General features: G+C 39.3%; 1 protein-coding gene across 2 annotated transcripts in view; it reads right to left on the bottom strand.

Moving 5' to 3' along the window:
- Nucleotides 1–11,244: 11,244 nt before the first annotated feature.
- The window catches only part of LOC122568627 (ankyrin repeat and SAM domain-containing protein 1A-like), an 83,536-nt gene continuing 71,867 nt past the window's right edge, over nt 11,245–22,913 (bottom strand). For both annotated transcript variants that reach the window (XM_043728570.1, XM_043728571.1), the window contains one exon: nt 11,245–22,711. In XM_043728570.1, coding sequence (XP_043584505.1) covers nt 22,109–22,711 — 603 coding nt within the window. In that variant the 3' untranslated portion in view covers nt 11,245–22,108. The remainder of the gene's footprint in view (nt 22,712–22,913) is intronic.

Consider the following 22,913-nt stretch of genomic DNA (forward strand, 5'->3'; position numbering starts at 1 on the left):
TATTCTCCACAGTAAAAAATATTAAATTATAAGATAGTTCGATTCCAGAATATACACGACATAGACAATAATCATCGTGGCTCGTTCTCTGTCAAACGGATCAAGATGAAATATACTCTACATATACAGCAGAGAAAACCCCATCAAAAACAAACAAGCAGACAAGCAAAAATTCCGAAAATTAGTTTTTTGCGCTCCTTACCTTATCAGCTGTTTCTGAATGACTGTTTTACTTTTTTTATTCAATGTATAAACACAACTTTTCTACTGTTTTATTATATGTATCTATGGATGGCATGGAATTTTATCGATGGATGAAGATTTGGGATTATGTAACTAGACTTAGATTCGACTTCTTTAATTAAATTCAACAAAGTATGGATTTGCATAAACATCCGCAGTCTGATTATCATATACAATGAACCGCCTCTTTAAAACAGTATCGCATTCCACGATCGTTATTAGAAAAAGGTGCTTCGCCCTATTGTATCAATTTTCTCCCTCATCCCAAGATCCCTGAGCCGAAGTGTTAAAAGGAGATTAAGGATCGAGGAATTATACGATGGAAACCACGGACCATCGAACGGTGGAAAGAAAGGCCGACGTGAGAACCGACCGTGGGTTCCTGACGGCATCGATTTCAACTCGACAGAACGACGCACGTGACCAGAAGTGGCCAGGAACCCCTTCGACGTCCACGTTCACTAGCTCTCTCGTTCCTCTTTGGATTTTCGTGCATCCTACGGCGGTTCTGCGCAACGCTCGCCAAGTCAAGCGTTCCACGCACAATAGAAGCGGCTTAAACGCCGGTAATTATATTTGCGGCCGAGTGTCGAACGGATGGTTCAGGTTCTTGCTGAAACGTAGGTTGGGGTTCGTACTGCTGCGGTAGCTTGTTCGTACGATCTCGTGTAGGTTGAAGTTTAAAGGAGATGATTGGTGGACCTGTAGTTTCATTGCAGTAGAGGTTAACCTGTAAGTTTATTGTTAAGGGTGCACCTGGTACGTCAGGTGAATCTGTAGATTTGTCTCGAGATTTCGATCTTTTCTCGATTTATTGATTTGATATTTTATCTGATATTTTCTTTTATCAATATCAGCATTGTTTTTCCGTTCAAATCCTTTATTCGTGGAAATGTAATTGATATAAGGAAAAGAAATATCTTCCAAAGTTAAACGTGAATTAATCTGAAGTAATAATTGAACATATAGCTACGATACATATCAAACGTAATTTATTTAAACTAAAGGCAATATCCATATCGAATTGATATACATATCTTCATAAAGATTGTTCGATCTTTATAAGAATTATGCGTTGCTACCGTTTCTTTCTTCCAATTCCACCTAAACTATTGTACTCTCGTAATCATCCACCTTGTGTCATAATCCAAACGCGATGCCCATCTTCATACACCGACATCCATTATCCTCCGCTTTTACCTCCGACAAACTTAACCCACCACAAAAGTTAATCACTCCTTTAAAAAACCCGTACGAATATCCAGAACAAGCAAAAGTTCGACTAGTCTCTTCCGTAGCTCGTGCACACGCAAGTAGCGTCAACCCGCGCGTCCTCCCACTCGTTCTCGCGAGTACCACAGAAACTTCCGGGAGTTCCATGCCGTCAAAGGAGTACGTCACATTGCTTTACGACGCGCACGATACACGCGTGTCGGTCGTGTCGAGCATAAGTGGCGCGTATAGCAGGCGTGCGTACACAGCCGGTACAAGTTGTACACATTGTGAACGCTTGTACCGCGGTGCAATTGCTGGCTCGATAGGAAGGGGAACGCACCCCCGCCTCGTTATTAATGGCAATACAAATCTCGAGAGTCATCGAGCGCTCTTCAATCTGAATGCCTTCTGCTCGTGACGTCACGCGCGCGAGCCCGCGCGGCTTTTCTCTTTTCTTCGTTACCTCTGCACCCTGTACACCACCCTCCCTGTGATTTCACCATCCCGTCCCGTCTTCTCTCCTTTTTCAAACCACCACCGCCGCCCCCGAACGCGCTCAACGTCGTCGTCGTTCTTTCTCGCCAGAAGTTTGTTGTGTTTTTATTCCCGTTGAATGAGTCAATCGCTTCGGCCTTTGCATCCGGCGGCATAAGCACGCGTGGCCCCAATGGGAAAGCACTCGAGCTTCATGGCACACATATATACACGAAACAGAGAAGGAAATAGACGAACGAGTCCTGGGGTGGGGCCTTCAATTAACTTTCCTGATTACATCTCGTGCCCACATGTGGTGGCACTTTTGAAGTCTCGCGTCGCGTGCGCCCGTCCAAATTGTTTAATTGCGTCGCATTACCTTTTTTCCCTTTCTTCCTTTCTTTCTTTCTTTCTTTCGGTCTTTTAAGAGGTATACACGGGATCCCTGTTAACCGTCGGCTCTCGCTGGTTGGTTCTTTTTCCCCATGAAAGGGATACAGGAGGATCGAGGGTGAAAAGTTCCGACGATCCAACGCGCTTAACCGGTCCTCCATACTTTTCTGATAGAGTAGGTCAGGACTCAGTCTCTTTTTTCTCTTTTCTAACCCTTTGCTGATTTCTTGCCGCCGTTTCCGGATGCCGCTCCGTGCTGTTTGGCAAGAAGCTTCTAAGCTTGGTGAAACTTGGTACGAGTAACAGCACTAGGTGCAGTTTGTGTTGCTTGAAAAAGGATTGCAAATTAAGCATTGCGTCAACGCAACGTTGGCCCTTGATGGGTCAATATTATAAGTTCCAGTGATCTTTCGAACTTTGAGAAACTGATCTTTCGAATTTAAGAAACTTCCCAATTTTCAGAAGAAGTATATATTAAATTGCCCTTAGTACACGTGTCCTTTTCTACGCTAAACATTTCTTTAACCACGTCTTTGTCAATATTCTAAAATCTAAGACACAGAAGCGTGTTTGTCTGAAGCTTCGAAAATCAGAATTATCATCAATTAACTAACATTACCATTATCGGCCACCGAGAAAATCGCGAACTCGTATAACCAAATCTCCGTCTCCCGTATCCCAAGTACGAAGTACCTATCGAAATGAATAGTTGGTAAAACAATTGAAGATTCCAGGTTAATTTCACGGGCGAATTGGATCCGATGATTCGCGGGCAATAAAGAGGGCACGATTTCCCGATATATAAGGGTTTCCCTTTGGTCGGCCAAACACCGTTGGTCCTCTCTGTTACCCGTGAATCGAATGATAATGAGATTGTTTGACGGTGTTGGTCGATGGGACGGTTGGTCACCGCCTGGAGCGATCCTCCGCCAGAGCAGCGAACGTGTGCACGTGCGGGTATTCGAATGTACGAACACCTTGGTGGAGGGCATCGTGGCCTCACACAGAAGCGCGACTCGGAACTATGGTATCCAGCGCGCGGTGTATAATGCGAGCCAGCAGTGCATTGGGCGTCAATAATGAGATGCAGGAAGTGCGGGTGAGCTACTCTAGGGAGAGGCTGTGGACGTTTGGTAGCTACCAGAGAGACAGAGAACGGAGTGGATGGAAGCGAGAAATAGAGAGAATTAGGCGTAGAGAGGGCTGGATGGGAGGTTAGGCTGAGGAAGACCGATGGATGGACAGATGGATAGATGGATAGGCAGATAGACGGAAGATGGAAGGAGACGGATACTGAGGGAAACGTTGAAGAAGGATAGGGAAATAGGGTGAGCGAGCGAGGTAGAGAGAAATGCAGGTTGCAAGCACGGCTGTACGGTAGGTACCCTCTTGCCCGAGGGCGAGGACTTGGGCGAGGGCGAGGCCGAGGGTCGAGGGCACTGATATCCGCCCGAATGACTGCCACGTAATCACCGGCTAATTATCCGATAGATACCCGGGAGCTCTGCCCCGATGCCCGGCGTCAGCCACAGCCGTGCTCTCGTGTGCCCGTACGGATCGAGAGACGGAGTACAGGGCTGCCAAAGGGAGGCGAAGCGAGGAACGGGAGCAAAGCGGAGAGGAATACTGCCAATATGGCGAATATCGCCGGATTCCATGGAACGAGCAGTTCTCGTCTCGCTCTGTCATTCGATTCCTCTGTCGAGCTTTGTCATTCGTATATGGCCTCTTCTGGTATCCATCTTTCTCTATTATGTTCCCTCTATGCTTGATATTCTACCTGTTTCCGTCTATCGTTCGACGGCGTTTCTGGTATCAATCCCAATGGCGAATGTCAATATCGAGGATGCTGTACAACGACGACGACTCGGTTACGTCTAGCTGCGTCTCTTCAACGCTGCTGATAGTTTGAGTACTTTTTGGCGGCGTTTGACCGATTTCGAGAGTTATTTGATTGTTTGCGTGGATATGTGGAGCGATTATTGAGATATTTTTCTCAATAACACGAAAATGTTATACATTTGGAGGAGAATGAAAAAAAAAGATTCATCGTAGAAATAGAAAATGAGTTTGAAGAAACTTGGAAAAGTGCAATTTGAAATTGTACCAAAGCAAGCAGGGAAGGAATTTGGAGGTTTTATCGAAAAGTAACGAAATCGACAACAAATTCCTCAACATTCAAATTTTTATCGTTGTACAGAAAACGTTTGAAACAGAGAAATCTATTCAGTAATCCTTTTATAATAATTACCACGTCCAATATTGTTACACACTTAATCGCGTTCTGCAGGATCATTACCTGATAGCGTTTAATATTGCAGGGACCCAGACCATCGGAAAGTATATAACAACATATAGAGAAATTATTTGTCGATCGCTGACCGCGAAATCACGTGTGATTTTACACCCGCCCAGCATGAGCTAATTGAAATTCTCGTGTTTGGGATAAACACGATGCTGTGTATAGTATTCGACGATGAATTTAGCATCACCGCAATGTTCCATCCAACTCCCTGGAGTCCGATTAATGACCTTATTTCAGGTAATCGGGTAATTATGTTTCTGGTAATAGTGATACACGTAATTAACTTCCTGCTTTCCTCAAGTATGTTTTCTGTCTGTGTTCGTTTTTACTTTGTCAATTGTAGTTACAATGAAACCTCCCCCTTTCATTCAAACGTCCTATCTGACAATCTAAAACCGGGAAAAAAGAATTTTACCATTTTCTTTGTATCATGTTCGTTCTTCTTCAATTCAATTATAAATATTTAATCATTGCTATATCGTAACAGCCTGTATACTATAACTTTACTCAAATATAAAAAAAGCACAAGGCACAAAGAGTTTCAAGCATCTCAACGTATCTTGAAAAATGAAAGAATACTAGATAGAATATTTTAATTAACTGAAACACCACAGAAATCAGTATACAATTAGCTCGAAAGAAAAATTCCAAATTCACCTCATCTAAAACCATCCAGAAAATGAATTTTCCAAATTCTATTACTCCATAACATCGCCAAACGATAACCTCCATCTCGCTTATATAAATGATGCATCCCATCGTGGCTCCATATAACCACCTCATCTACGAAACTTCATCCCATTCTATGTATATAGTTTGCTCTGCGACCTCGATTCGGGGCGGTTAAAAGTCAGCGGCAGTTCGACGTACGCGGTATTCCATGTGCATCGTGGAGAAGCGAGGGTCCATGGAATAATTAGTTAACGGTATACAACAACGGGGACGCATCGACCCGTACGCTGTCCCAAATCGAAGATAACATCTAGATCCCGCTTCGCGTAAGCCTGACTGACGTTTCTGTGCGGGCCTGAGTCCTTCTGTCCTCGTCATCGAGTGGTCTCACCCAAAGAACCCATCCTGCGGAGGGTATTTTCTCGTCGAACGCCCCGTGTACAACCCTCCTTTTCTTCCGAAAAATCTTTGCCACCGCTCTTTTCCCCTTGCGTCACCCGTTGCATCAGCACAGGAAAAACACAATTCGCCCCGTTTTTCGGCCACGTGGCCCCGCGACAATGCGGAGACGCAGATTCATCACGGCGACACGTAACAGATCTGGCCACGCATCGTTCGTCCCGAGTTTGTACAAGCATTTGTCACGCTTCGGTGAAACTAGCCCCCCCCCCCGCGGGCTGAACATCGTAAAAGATACACGGGAAGAGAATCGTAGATAGGAGGAGGGGTATTTTAGGAAGGCAAGATTTAATTGGCGTTTAATCGATGGCTGGTTAATAATGGAGTTGTCGTGCCCTTCAAAATGATGAATTTTAGGTTTGTTAATTTTACAAGTGGTTGGATAGGCCAGTGACTGTGTCTTTGGAGAAGTCTTCAAGACGGAAGGGTGTTTCGTGACGGTAAAATTTGATACTACATAACTGATACTAAATTAATATACTCGAAGTTTGTTATTAATAATCAAGATAATGCTAATACAGGATCAATGAAGTCGAACACCTAACAATTTATTAACTAAGAAATATTTCGGTACACATTGTACCATCTTAAGATTATCGTTTTATTATCGATCGATATACGATAGTTCAAATGTCAATATAAAATTGAAAAGGTTACATATTTTTAACGCTATAACTACTACTAGAGTAGTCAAAATGATCAATTCGTCCCTTTTTCTCCTAGTATTTTATATTGTTACGTATCCTTCTTTCTGATTTCCTTCCTATTTCTTATTTGCAATCAAAGTTCGAGAATATCTACAGATGCCAAGGAAGATACATTTTTATCCAATTGCCCTGTTTTGTAAGCAGCGATCCCAAATTCTTGCAAACAAAAAATAGTAATAGATATTTAAGGAGCGTTGCCAGCGGCATCGAGAGCGATCCTGGGCAAACATCGTCGCAGCCATCATGTGGTAGTTCCTCGGGCAGTGTAATAGTGAGATAAACAGATGTTTCTGTAGAGATACTTTGGCTCGCCCGTAGGGAAACAGGGCACGTATCATTGTAGGATGCTCTAGGCATATAAAGACAATTTAATGGGTCTATCTCCGTGGTGGTCGGCGTTCAAGTTTTCTTCTCACAGCGTTGACGCGCTGAACACGTAGGAAAGAGCGCCACGTGTGTAATAATAATTACGCAGGGATACAATAGGTTAAAATTGTATTCAACTTACCAACAACGTATTATTATGTTTCTTTATCTCGTTAGTATATTGCTGTCTTTGTTCCTAATTGCTTTTACGATTTATTTTACTCATTGAAGCGAATTTGAAGTTTAAATGATAGAATGAAAACAACATCATAATTTTAGGAAATAAAATTACATAGAATATACACGGTTCAAAACAATTAGACAATTCTTACTGAATAAAAACTGAACATATCACTTGGATATATCAATGAATAAATGAGAAAAGAACATCCTACAAGCTTCATAGATCGACATTATCGTCTATATGGTATTTTAATAAAGATTGACTTTAAGACATTTATTAGAAAGAAATATAAAAACACAAGAGTCAAATCTAAAAATCAAAATGGCATAGAAGATGATCTTATAACTGTTACAAACAACACGACTCAACTTCATTTTGGCATTTCTCTCCTCTTCTAGCCCTTTACGTAATCTTACACCTGGCATCAACAACTCCTAATTTCCCTGTCCAATCAATTTCTCCGTTCACCCTAATTTCCTTCAGCCGATCGCCATCCTCGTGTCCAGATCTAGGGGATAGTTTAACTGTCGCGCGCACCCTTATCGCACGGTCGGATTCGTCGAAAGGAAGGAGAGAAGATCGGTTGGACGAAGCAGGGCGAAGCAGGACGAAGACAGTAGCAGAGCAAAGTCCTTCCAACCCCCGATAGAAAAATACGGCTGGTCGTTCGGGTGAAGTATTTCAATGAATATGAAAGTGACGGCCGCGTAATCCGGGCCAAATTTATCTGACCTCCTGGATATATACCCCTCGCGTTGACCCGAGTCCACGGAAACGCCCAGCCCTTCTCTCAGGCCAGATAACGTATCGAGGCTCGCGCCATCGCCGAGGCGGCCATTCGTTTTAACCGTACGCTCGCGTATATTACGCCTTGCCACGCGTCGATTGATATACAACCCATTCGTAATGACCCTTACGGTTCATCGAGAGAAACAAGCACGCCGGACGCGTTAATTAATTCGCGCCGCTCCACGAGTCGTTTGCTCTTCGACTTCCTCTTACGGGTACTTGCATCTTCGATCATGAATAATGAAACGCGGATGCTGTAAGTAAAATAATGGAATTCCTATCTGAATATCGATTGTGAATTTTCAAATGCTATTTTGAAACGATCGCTTCTGAAAGACACGATCCCCGGTAACCTTTCTATAACTTTCAAGTATCTTCTCTAAATACGTTCAAGTGAACTTCAAGCGACCCGTAAATCACCCAGGGTGACGTTCACAGATCTGGAAATACCTGCTCTAGCTTTCACCCTCTAACTATTATTTTCGACAATATAACGATCCCCAGCAGTGTCTTAATTACCAATTCCACGTGTCCTCTGTAGACGTATCATCTTCGGTAGATTTTTAATTTCCAATCAAAAGCGTATGAATTCACTTGTAACGTATCCACGTGTAGAATAAATCTCCTATAGTTCAACGCTAAAGTAGAACTCTCACCACGACAACTTTACTAATTGCCAAAACCACGATGAAACCCTCGAACGCTACAAACGTCGCAATAAAAGAAACAAACTGACGGAACCGTTCTTACCACGCACGTAGAACGTCGATATGATTGATGGACCGATGACGCACCGACGTGCCCACGAACAAATTGGATCGTTCCTAAAGAAAAAAGGGCACGAATACTGCGAACGACGACGCGTAGGGTAGAAGGTGGTACAATTTGTCGAAGAAACGCGCCTGTCGACAGCCGTGTTCACATTTCCTTTCTCTCCCTTCCTCCTTCTTCCTCTTACAAAAGTCGATGATTTTACTATTGCCAGGCACGTCGTTTCGTCATCCCCCACGAATCCAGGATTTTTCGGGATTCTCTCTCGTCCTTTCTCCACCTTCGTTGTTTCTAGGCGAGGGTGTCGCGTCATTGTTTACAGGCACCTGTATGTACGTACATATATAACAATGTCACGCACACACCACGCTCTCGTTTATTTCTTTTGTTCCGCGTCGCAGCGAGGGGTTCCGATCGGCGACCCAGCCTGCTTTCGACAATCGAGCGGACGTGCCAGATCGGGACGATAAACGCGCGAGACGTATCAAAATCCGGTAGACCGAAACCGTACCGCGGCTGATACTCCTATGAAAGAGGTCAAGAGAACCAAAAAAAAAAAAGAAAAAAATAGATACGAACCACCCAGTTCTCTTTTGTCGAATGATTCCAACGCCGCGGATGGGGGCTTAACGTAATGGCGGGTCCTGGTTGCGGGAGGCATTGAGTCGAGGGTGTTCTTGATCAGTGAAGGTATTTGATCTTTTTCTTATTCTTCTCCTGGATTGGCGGAGTAGGTTGGGTTAGGAAGATATTGCGATACAAAGATGCAACTTCCTGTTTGATGATTTGCTTCTTAAGGTTTTTTGCGATGGGGTTATATAATTAGGTATTGAAGTTCGAAACAGTGTAATTATTGCAAATTACAAGTTGTACGTTCGGTTGATCCGTAGATTGATGTATTTATCTGTGCACATTGTAACGTGACTATGTACATTCAATATCGAAGTAAAGTCAGAAAAATTGAGTGATGCGTCAAAGAAATTTTTAGCGATTCAATGTTATGAAATAAGAGGTTGAGTACTAAACTACTGAACACCAATAAAGACATTTTTATTTGTTCCATTTACCAACATAGTAAAAACCCTCCATATAGTAGAAAATAAAAAGTGTTCAAAATCGCAACTGAATTTAAAGAATCATCCTCAATCTGGTATTCGTGTCTTGTTGTCGAAACCAAAGAGAAAGAAAAAAAGACGTTCACGTTATCGTCGTTCCAACTGGTTCCTTTGGCAAGTATTTCCTAGAAGATAGGAACTATGGAAGGAATTAGGGAGAAGAAGAACTATGAAGTAACAATCGGTGCGGTGGCCAGCAATTTTAACGACGAAACTTGCTCCGAGCTTTCCATTATTTTACCGCGTTTCACCGTGTACGATTGCCTGGCTTGTTTGGGAAGATAATAACAAGCCCGGTGGATCGTCGTATAACAATTTACCGGCTAATCGAAAAACTTTGTTAAGATTGAAACTTGCTTAATTAGCATCTTTAGCGGACTGGATGCTTATCTTGTGGCCACCGTGCAACCATAGACCGGAACACCGAACTGAAGAAATTATACAACGTGCAGAGTATTTGCGGTCTCGCTATCGATTCAACTTGCCAGACTAAGTATTTGATACCGGATACCAACGACCTTTTATTTTCTTGGATCTGGTTACTTCTACGTTAAAAACTGCTGACGATACAATGAGAACTTTCTTATGTTGCGATATGTATGTCGTTAAGAAACTTGCATATCAAGTTTGATAATAATATTTTCAATTTGCTTCAATACTTTGTGTACCGGCACGGGATTTATATTCTTAAGAATATATAAAATGATTCATGAAAAAATCAGGACACTCATCCAAATACATATAATGAGGATCATTAAAGTAACAGATAATTAGTTGTTCAAATACTTACGCATGTGAATGTTTCGTAAGATCAATAGCAGATGTCGAAAACATAAAAAGTAGTTGATGTACAACTATAAGTTAATAATAACAAGCAATGGATAAATATAATATAAATAAATCGGTAATAAGAAAATATCAGAATTGAAATGATTGAACGTGTGAGATTATTTATTCAAGAACGATTTTTGCTTGGAAACAAAACTTTACTCCTGATCGTAGATTTTCTCGAATTAAAAAGCATTTAAATCGCGCTCATCCATTTTACGCGAAACCATTTTTATGCAAATCATATAGCTTGATTTGTCGCAAGCAATTGTAATTCATTACCATCGCTCGATATTCAAGAGTTGGGTCGATTGGACTTTTAATTGTAATGTTACCATGAATTATTTTCCAAGAATTACAATTCATTAAGAAAGAATCGATGTAACCGATTGATTCGAGTAGCCAATAGGATAGAATTAAACCAACAGTGTAATTTTCTCTATGTAAATTTGTTCGATCACCTCTAATATTTCCTTTGTTAGTGCATTCCAAGTTTATATTGAATTTATTAGTTAAAAATGTTTATACTGATTTAATTTTATTAGCTGCATAGGAACTTTTGAAGAAACTGATACTGAATTTCTTAATACGTTTACTGGTTCAATTTGGAATATACTTACCGTCACAACGTGCAAGATATCGATATTAAATAATAACTTAATAATAATTGAAGCATTGAAGAAGAAAACAGAGATGGGTGATTGAAGGAATGACACACAGTTCTCCCGTAAATTATCCGTTTTATTCCTTCAAGGCGTTATATATATAGATATCCAGGGAATAATCTCTGTCTCATATATATATCATTCTAATAAACATGAACAATAATAAATATAATGTGTCCAAGAACGTAGGAAGTTTTTTTTTTTTTTTCTTGCGTCTAATCAGGCTGCTCGGTACAAAATAGCGCGTTTATATTATGGCATTCTCGGCAAATAGCTTCCGTACAAGTACTCTTTTGATTTCAAAAGACACTGATCATTCACCACTACCCTTCTTCTTTTCAATTTGTACGTTCTCTTGCACAGTCGTCACGCACCTCGAGCATTTATCCTCGTCGTCCACGCGTTTCAAACTTCCTTCCAACCGCAGAAATCTCAAGAAGGAAGGACACAAAAGGAAAGCTTTCCTTTTAAAATTCTCCCTCTTCCATCGCATCATTTTGAAACAAGAAAAGAAAGAACCAAGAAAGGCATCGACGACGAGAGAGAAAAACTCGTGGCGCGCGATTCATCAGCGAATACATCTATCTCTTTTATTATCACTACGAGTCATCCTCTCGAATTGCACGACGATCAAGCGCTGTCCCATATTTTTTCTTGTCTTCTCTCGTTTTATTCATTTTTTTCAACAATTTTTTTCTTTGTTCTGTTTTTGTTTTGTCCATAGAGCGAGGGAGAAAGGGACAGAGTAACGCGGGGAAAATTGATAGTAACGTCTCCGAAATAGTAATTCGTTCGCGTCGCTCAACAGTGGCATTGTTTCGAAATCGACAGCCATGCGAACGCGTGTAGAAGGGAGAAAAAGGATCCATCGAATAGCTGGACCGGAATACATAGTCGAACTGCCTTTCGTTTTTCGAGAATCGTTCCGTCGGTTGAACCGTGAAAAAATTCGAATATCCACGGATTCCGGTTCTCCGTCTACCGAAACGTTCGAAAGTAGTTGTCTTTCATGTACGCCCTCGTTTATAAGTATAAGAACACACTTGCAGTCAAATCCACGATACTTACAAAACACAGAAGAAGTTATTAAAATCTTTAAAAGTTATCATCTTTGAAATCTTAGATTGCGTACAGAATCCAGCACGTTCGATGTTTAATATTTAATAAGAATGTGAATTTATAATATAATAGCTTTCTCTATACACATTGTCTCAGCAAACTACTTCCTTTTCGATTAGAGAATAAATTATTCTGCATGCAAAAAGGAGTAATGTTTTTTCATTCGATGCTTAGTTTCCGAGAAAATCGAGTTCGAAAATTGAAGTGCACGCGACCCTTGACCCGATATGGCTGTCGATGATGTCTCAACGAGTCTTATCTCAAAGTCGATTTTCTCGAAATCGATCCCTCGAGCGGACAAAATTTTGCTTTACGTCGTCAACTTATTTTTATTTTAAGAATCACTTTCTTATTCTTATTCAGTCGCAAATTCGCCAAGTGCATATGTACTGGACATTTTCAAATCTGATTTTCTCGAAAACATCGAATACAAAATTTGAATCAACGAACTGGAAAACAAATACAAGCCTTTTGTATGAGACCAATGAATGTCGTGATACTTGTGAACGAGAGTGTACATATACGAATATGGTTCGATGAAATTGAAATCGAATTGCGTGACGTGTGAACAATTATGCGATTATATAATAGATATACAGAAAGACGTGTCAGAATTGAAAAGTGTCTCGAGTAGTAGAGGCGCTAAACGAGTTTGTGGATTGGATCGGTAACTAGAATAAAAGGTACAGCACAGTATACAAAGTAGCGAGGACAATCGTTTACAATCGATTCGTGAGGTAATAGGGAAACGCTGCCACGCGTATCTATCAATCCTTAATTGGTAGTTATACTTAATATCTACTGAAAGTAACGTTTATTAAAACGAAGGTACATAGTACGAAAAGTTCAAAGTAACATTAAAATTCGAATATCGCATCGATATCAAATTGAAAACGTATACTTTATCGATCCGGCCTAATTTAATTTAATATAAATTGTATTTGTTTCAATATTAATTCTTAATTGAAAGAACGTTAAAGAAGCTCGTACGAAATCTTTGATTTAACGCAATTTTATTGCATCGCGTGGCGATACGAAGTTTCATTCGATCATCGCAATATCTACAATCATATTTAATAGATATCTTGTGCATATATTATATCATTGACACGTTGACTGCCACGTCATTTCACAGTTAATCGCTACATATATCGTGTGCTACACAAATTTCAATTTTTACACTTTTATTTTCATATAATTCTTTGGTACAGTGTATATAAGCCTACGTAATCGTACCATAATTTACCAAACAATTTCTCAATTGATTTAAATACATCGATCTTCTGGATATATTTTATTGATATTTAATTCGACGAGACAGTCAACGCGACAAATATATTCTGTGCAAAGTAAAGATCGAATCTCTCGATGAAGGCTAATCACAATAAGAGAAGAAATTGCAAGAACTAGGAGAGAAACATCGACGCAAAAAGAGATAAAGAGTACAATATCTATAGATCGAACGATCCATGATCGTTCTTTCGACAACCTTTCGTTTTCATGTCTGTCCTATTTCATCGCCAATAATTCTACCGTTACACACATCTAAACTCTATTATGTCTTTATTTTACACACTCTCGTTATTCGGTTATATGTACAGACATCGTTCGAAATGCTCGTTTCTATTATTCTGCTATGAAAGCGAAACGCAAAGACATTCTGAAACTCATACGTTTGGAAGATGAAAATTCTCTGAGGCTAGGGATCCTATGAATACAAAGCTCATCAGAAGCTGCTAGAACAACGAGAACGCGAAATGCGTTACGAAAATGACGATCAAAATTGACCTCGATCATCGTATCGTTGCAAGTGTCATATTTTATTTTGTAGCTTATTAATTATTTATAGATTATTTCATAATGAATTTACATTTTGCGGATCGATCAGAAAGTCGAAATGAACGCAGTTTGATTCCTGTTATCATAAAATAATAATGCAATCTGAAGAGTGTATTTGAGTTTAAATTATTACTTTAGAAATGGAGGAACTTGGATAACCATCGACATGTTATCGCAAGAATGGTTAGTGGATTTTAATCAAGCGATCCATCAACGTTTCTACCAATGACGATCGATTACATCGCTGATTCTATCAACGTATTTCGGTGATGACGACAACGTTGATTCTACGAATAATGGTCAATATACCATTAACTCTACCGATGATAATAGATGCGATGTTGGTTAATACATCGTAGATTCTACTGATGAATTCCAATGAGAGATGCAATATCGATATCACCAATGATGATCGATGGTAATATTTGTTCGTTCTATAGATAACGATGGACGCATCGTCGACTCTACCAATGACGATCGATACATCACTCGTTCTATCAATGATGATGGATGCAATGTTGATTCTACAAATGGCGATGGTTGCAGCCATTAATTCTATCGATAATTATGAATGCAACGCTGATCTTACCAATAATGATCGATGTACCATTGATCCCACCGATAATGACGAATGTAACGTAGATTCTATCAATGGCGATCGATGCAACGTTAATTTTACCAATAACGATGTTGATAATGATGTTGTTATAGCGACCAGTCAATAGACACTTCCAAAAATAAAGCTCAGAATTTTTAATTGGATAATCAAAAATCGAAAGATGCTTAAGCTGCTACCGAACAACGTTGCTATGGGAACGAAGATAATTATGCATTCGTAAAAGCATTGAACACAGAAGTTTCGATGCATTGGTGACTTCGAAATATTAAAAGTATTACGTGCTACGGTCAACGAACGGGAGAAAAGCGTCCAAGAATCAAAGATTCAAGTTTCATTCGACGATTTTCTGCAACAATGAACAGGATCAGGAGGTTAAAAAGTGGCCAATCTCGTAATATCTTCGAAATCTTGAAAATAGAAGCACGAACCTTACGAATACGCTTTGTTAATCGTGCGAAGAAAATATTTAAATTGCAGTGTGCACGGAGCAAGATTTGAAGAATTTCATTCGAGCCATTAGTATGATAACTATACAAGGATCCTAGGAAAGATATGGACGCTCTCACCGGAATCAGTTCACGAATTGATCTAATGAAAAAGTTATTCTATGTATAGTTGAAAGATCTCATGAAAGACACAAAAGCGTTTGTAAATTCTATTCTAAAGTACTTATCTTTACGTTGGGAGTGAAATATCATTGGTAGAAAGGAAGACAATAAATATAGGAAAGTGTATCTGCGTATTCAAGCTTATATATATACTTATATATATATATATGTATATGTAAATTATTATTATAATTATTATATAATTAATACTAAATTCATGATACGACTAAAAAATAAATATAACAATATCTTCCCTTTCCTGTCAACAAATCCTAAATATCCATTTTGAAAATAGACACACCATTGACTAAAACTTCATTCAAACATTAATTTCAAATATAATACGAGACATGCTCGACCAAGGCTTCATTCAAAAATTCATTTCAAAAATAATACAATACATAATTGACTAAAACTTCGTTCGAAAGCTCATCTCAAAGATAATACATGATTGAATAAAATTTCATTCAAAATTCCAATCGTATTACGTTACAACTATTTACAATATTCGAACCTATTATTAACTAGCTAAAGGTTCATAAATAAGATCTAAGCTCGCTTATTTAACAAAATCATTGCAATAATAATCATTATGCGATCGATAGACTAGCGAAATAATGTGGCGGATATTATAAATTCGGAGCGCCATGACATTCGCATAATTAACGCGAGCAGGAGGGTGTTAACGAGACGTTTCGAGGCTCATGTTTTTCTCGCGTGAAACCTCCAAGCTGAGGCGAATCGCGCAGATTCACCTCGCAAATTGATGCGATTTGAGATAAGCGCCACGTTAATGACATCGCGTTTTCGCGTGCTTAATCAACGCGATCCTGCTCGACACACGTGTGTTCTCTCACGCTCGAAAATCTGTATTAAGGTGAAAAATGCGAACACCTTCCTCTATGGGAGTAATTCAACACATGGGAAAGTTAAGTGATAGGATAAGTAAGATGAGTTATATGGACTGAGTGATAAACAGGATCGAACAATTTTTGGGCATATGGTATTTGCTTTAATTTAATGAAAATCGTGATGATTTCGTTGGAGTTTTTATTTAAGTGACATCTAAGTGAGTAAGTAATTTAATTATCCACTTATTTTGACAAAATAATTGTCGAACCCCTTAACGTTGAATGTAAAGGGGTTGTCATATGGGAAATATCGTTTGTATTGTATTTATGAAATTTAGATAGATTAAAATAGGATGTAATCAAAGTAGGTATTTTAGTGTGAAAAAGATTAACTAATGCGTCTTATTTCTGTTTTTGTTAGCTGTCACATGTCTCGTAAAATTGGCCTTGTGAATGTATTACGTATTATTATTACTAATAACAAAATATTGCTAGTATTAATAGAATGATTAAACATCAATACAAACAACATAGAATGATTAAACTGTTATTAAGAAAAAGACATGCAAACCTAAACTGATTAAACGTATCTTAACCGTTCTAACAAATACTATACGCTTCTAAATTGTTTCATCCTTTCGATCACCCTGTATGTATTATTACGTGGTTTATAAAAGTCAAGAGAAAAGGACGTAAAGTATATTTAGCTCGACTATCTTAACATTTTCTTGACAACACTATCGTTATATTTTTTGGAGCGTAAATTCGATAAAAAATACCGAAGCGATTAATCAATGCACCACCTTGCGTATCGTCTGAAGTTTCTAAACGTAAGCAAAATACGTAGAAATTTCAAATTCTTCAAGTTCAGAATTCATATTGCGAAGATGTTTAAATCAAATAAGTATTATACCTATGAGTAAGATAAGAGGTAGTCCGACGAATGACAAATTTAGTGTATTTACAGAATCTCGACGAATATTGGATTACTTTATTTGTGCCTTGAAATACGTTCTGAGAGTTTCTGACTAGGTAATCGATATGTACACTCTGTGCTCTCAATATTTGTATTGCACTTTATTGCTAATTTATAGAACTATCGTTAGAATGTCCCTGTGAAATATCTTTGCAATGAATCATTCTGAAATCCTTCAAGATTTTGCCGATTGATTTTCAAATTTCAGTCGATTATTCGAACGATCTTTGATAATAAACAGATACCAAGTTGCGATATTAGATTTTCTACGACTTCAACAATTTGTTTACGTCTAAAAACTTCGAACGGTGTGAACCGCAAGAACCCATCCAGCGGAAACCCGCGTAGGATGCCAAGGCGTAGGTCAATCAAACGGAAGTGAGCGGCAGAAACAAGAAAAGTTCACAGGAATAATCAGTATGTCACTTTAATCACACATAGTCGTCTAATGTACAATTAGGAAATTGCTTCGACTGTCTCTTTGGTATCGTTGATTCACTGAACTGATTCACGGTGATCGCTGTAGCACGCTCTAGTTTTACCATACACCTATGTACACGTACACCTGATACCTGAAATTCGATCTAAATAATCGACACGACGAAATCATCGTCGCACCACGTCATTCACGAGAAAGAAAGTCGACCTAAAAATTCCTCTCTCGACAGCTGTGTCTAATATTTCCTTTTATTTTTCCTGAAATACTATTAATAGTTTACGAGCAAATACATATCGTCTCCCCTTGTCAATTAATCATTTACTTTTTTTTCTCTCCTGTTTTTCTCTCCCGCTTTTATCGTTTCTTGGTCCGTGAATGAGTTTTCTTCGCGCGATTGGCATGAGTCTGAGTTCCTTAAAAAAAACTCATTGCCGATACCACTCGTCCTATGTATAGTCGTATATAGTGTATACAGCTAACGTTTACTCGTTTAATGTTTTATTACTGTTTTTTTGTTTTTTTAATATATATATATATATATAAATACTTAAAAGTTTACGCTATGATAGATGCCTCTTTCGTAGGAGATTGCCGGTCCGTCCTTTGCGCAAGAAGGAAATAAATTATCTCGTGCGACTATCTATTGCGTCCGTGTTCACGGCGGAACGGAACGAAAGATTCCCCTTTGAACACGTGTGGATAGGTTAAATTTACAGTATAGCAAAAAACAAGATAGCTACCAAGTGTTCGATGTATGTTATGTACACCTTGTCGAACGCGCGTATGCGTCCGTCGGAATCTTTTCTCTTCGGCTGACACCAGGCCGGTCTAACTTCGGAATACCGAAGTTACATCGACGTTGGGTTTATTGAATACAAATGGGGCTCCATTGTTGGCACTTGAAAGATTGCATCGGCTACAAACTGTATTGTTCGTTGATGGACGAAATGAGTGTTGTTTCAAGTCGCGAGTCATGTGATTGTGCGATGAAGAAAATTGTTGACGAGAAATTTGAGATGTATGTAGTGATTCGTGTAAAGTTAAGAATGGACTGGTCTTTTTTCGTGCCTTTTTGAATCAGTAAATGGTTGTTATTTCTACGAGCCGATAAATGCATAACAAAAGTGTTTAAAACACTTTTCGTTGGCAAATATGATATCGAACGTTTGAGCGTATATTACGAGGAATCCATAGGAACAACAGAAAGAGAATTGTAAAATGTGTAAAATGTTTTAAATGGCATCACGTAGAAAATAATCATCCATGTTACTTTATACGAATCACTCTACGCAATTTTTATAAAAAGGAAAAAAAAAAAGAAAGCAAGGAAAATCTTACGAAAGTACAAATCTACGAAAGGACATTTTGGTACGCTTGTCGATAAAGATACTTCGTTAAAATGTTCGAAACGCGTAGTACGTACGTTTTACTCATAAACGTCAAAACTTGGTCGAGAAACACTCTATCGATCGATAATACGACTATCAACTACGTAGCATTCAAATTTCCTTGTATTAATACTGCACTCTAACGCAGTACTACGTTTTCCTCGACTATTCTGTCGTAATTTACGACGCTACAAAATTTATTGATTTCGTTATCAAATAATAGTGCCATCAATAATAGTCTAAGTACGTACATATTATTTTTTCCTTCTTTCGTTTCATTTATGTATTTTTTCACATAACCATGTTTTCCAAACAATCACCAATTATTCAATCTTAATATCCGACTTACCGCTCATTTTATTACAATCGAACAACACTAATAACCAAAGCCAACACGAATAACCCCTCTGATCGATTTCATATCGACCTTTTTCCAATAATGCTTCTCCTCGAGATTTCCTCGAATTTATCGACACACACATCGACGAAGCATGCTCTCTATTTCGATTTTCTACAATTCTACAATAGCTGCGCTACAGTTCGCGAATTTACGAACTTACGATAGGTGGAGCGTCCACCTAATTTTACTCCACGTTGAAATTACTGTATCACGTCGTCCACGGACCTCGTTCACCTCTATCGCAACACCTTAAACGCTTAATCCTGCACGTATATATATGTGTGTATATATATATATATACACATGCAGGATTAAGCGTTAATATATATATACATATACATTATGAATAGAGCTAACTATCATTTTAAATGTGATGAATACAAAGTGTGCGTATAGCCACGTGTTTATGGTGGTGTGTTATTTGGCAGTTTCTCATGTTCCACTTGTCTGTGACCGTGTATAATATATTTTCTTCGTATCACCCTAAAATGGATTTCACTCCACTTTACTCCGTCTCTCTTTGCTCTGCAGCTTAATATCGCGATTAATATCGCCATCTTCTCGTTCGATTAATATCACGCGTGCTTTATATACAAACATGCAATCTTTGGTTTTCGCTACGAATCAATCTACCCGTTGTGTACACAACCAGACGTCATTTGTTTGACGTCTTGACAATTTTCTCGAGCTACCGCACGCTTTTATCTTTCCCGACTTCCCAGAGACGGTTCGTGATGGGCAATTATACGCTCACGATTTATCACTACGACAGCTACTTCGACAACTACATACGAGGTCAGTTAGGCCTGCTCCGTTTCAGGGACGGAGCCCACATACGTGAAATGCTACTTGCTGTTCAATCGATATTAGTACTCTACTATTGACACATCTTTGAATCAATTCGAGTCGTCTTTAATGCTCAAAGCTGAATTGGTCAGCTACGCTCGAATGTGATTGTAATAAGTTCCTACCAATCGTAGCAACTTGGAAACTTGAAAATCGACTTATATTAAATGTAGGGTTTTCGAGGGAACTCCGTGGAGTATTTAAATATACAATAGATAGATATTTGGTACCGTTTCGTGGTATAATATTCGTTTCCTAATCGCGAGGTTCGTCCAATTAGCACTCGATAGATACACGTTAATCCGCACGGAGTGAATTTTCTCTTCGGTTTTCTTTTCGTTTTTCGCCCTTCTCTTTTGTTTTACGATAATTAATACGTGCAATTTATGTTGTTGTGTACATGCATGCGTACATTGTACATACTCTATACGTAAATGCTGAGAAACGTGAAAAATGCGAAACGAAATAAGGACTGTCAGTCTTGGGTGATGAGAACGTCGAAAAAACGGTGGCACCTCGAACGAGGGTGACGATTTCATGGAAGAAACGAATCCATCGTGACGTCAATCAGCCACAGTTCAAAGTGAAAACGATTCAGCCTCTGAGTCTCATCAGTCGATTTTTCTTTTTTTTTTTTTTTTTTTTAAATTTGATTGTACGCGATCAAAATTGAGCATTCGCAAATTTGTCAACTCACCTGTACGTCCTTTCGACATGGGAATGTTTATATGTGTGTAAATGTGCCATTTTTAAATGCAATATAATGTTTCATGTGCAGGAGGAATCTTTAAAATGAAACCTTTAAAAAAGTCACGTCCTTTTGTCAACATTTTTTTCGGTTTTTCTAGTTCGTTTAAAATTATTTTAGGCGAGACATCGATGTAACGTTAGTCACGCTCTTCCTTATCGACAAAACATCGAGTGTAAGACCTAGAAAACGTCTATTTTGTGACGAAGAGCTTCGTTTTAATCAAATAATACTGTTGACGATATACACGTTCCGTCCAACCAGATACAATGAAACAATCTTCTCAATTCGTTGCTTTGTATCTTCTTTTCTTTTTTTCAATTTTGTCGTTGTATGGACGTGAATAAAATATGTAAAAGATGAGCGCACGGTTGTCTTCTAAACGTGTTTCGTCGGTTCGTTAATGCCCTCGATGTAGAAAATCACAGCGTCGCCGTTTCATGGTCGATCAAGAATTTGGCAAAATAATTCGACAATCGTCTCTTACTTACCTGAGCTGTCATCAAACCTCTCTATCATTCTCTTCGGAATGACACAACCATTTAAATTGTCGATACCCGTCATAAGGTCTGTCTAGAATGCTACTACAAAAATTCGAGAGATAAAAAGACACCGCGAACGCCTAGTCGAGTCCTATTTCGCGTGTGTCATACAATGTCTACGAAGTTTAATCGAACAATTCAAGTATAATCCGACCTCTCGGTCGAATATCAAAGTCCCAACTGGATTGTACGATATTAGTCCCAATGATCTTACAAAATTTCATATAGTATTCTGATGCAAGGGTCAATCTGTACGATGATCTGTTTCACATTCGCAATTAATAATCTTCAGTTCTTCATTAAGAAGAACAATCGTTCTAACGTTCCAAGAAAACTCTAAAACGCTTCTCAAATTCCTTAAAGTCCACCATACACCCTTATGTCCGTCGTATTAAAGAACAACCTCTTGCATCAAACTCGTGTCACGAAAGTGACATCCCTACACTTTTCCCACGAGTTAACGGTCAAAGATCGTCAAGCGTTTCGACCTAATCTCTCGGACGAACAGTAATGAGTATCGAAATAGTAACGGAGAACCTTATTCCCCTTATAGTTCTTCTGACAGAGCTATAGGTGCCCTGGAGCCTGGCTTCAGGTCTTTCACGCCTATTCCGATGTCATCGACCGGTGCTGGCGCCAATTTCAACTGGTTCCCGTTCACTTTGATGTCGTTCACCGAATGGGACCTACCGTGCGTGACTAGCGGCTTTGCAGTTTGGTTCGTGTTCGTGTTCGAATTCGAGCTGCTCACGGAGTTCGTGCTGGGACTGGTCGCTGAGTTCGAGCTGGAACTATAGTTCACGGTGCCGCTAGAGAAAGAACTCGAGTTCGAGTTTGCGTCTTGCATCGGATTGGTCATCGTGGACTGCACTATAGGGTTAGGGATGGACGACTTAGAGCGGGGTTTTGGTTTTGGGTTCATTGAATTCACGATGGGGATAGCGGCCGAAGGCTGGTTGTGCGATTCACGGCCGTTGTCCAGCGCAGAATCTGGAGACATTGGCATTTTCGATGCAGATTTTGAGAAAGTCGTCAGTTGATTGGCCGATTGAGATCGCACCGTGTGACTACCGAGTTTGTCACGCAAGGCCATTTGGTAGGCTACCTCGAACGCCTGGCCTAGGGTTAGAATCACCTCCGTTGCTTGGTCCTGAAACACGCATGCCTCGCTTCGTAGATTCTTTTTGGGCGAAGGAAAGAGATTTAGGAACAATGGAGTTGGTAGATGGAGGTGAATGATTACATTATTCACCTAGTCAACGTGGTAAAAGAATGACGTAGAAGAATTTGGAATTAGATGTTCCTGTTGACTCTTAATTTTCCTAATATCTTATAGCTGTTTACTTTTATCA

This window comes from Bombus pyrosoma, linkage group LG6 (assembly GCF_014825855.1).
Source record: "Bombus pyrosoma isolate SC7728 linkage group LG6, ASM1482585v1, whole genome shotgun sequence".
Classification (NCBI taxonomy): domain Eukaryota; kingdom Metazoa; phylum Arthropoda; class Insecta; order Hymenoptera; family Apidae; genus Bombus; species Bombus pyrosoma.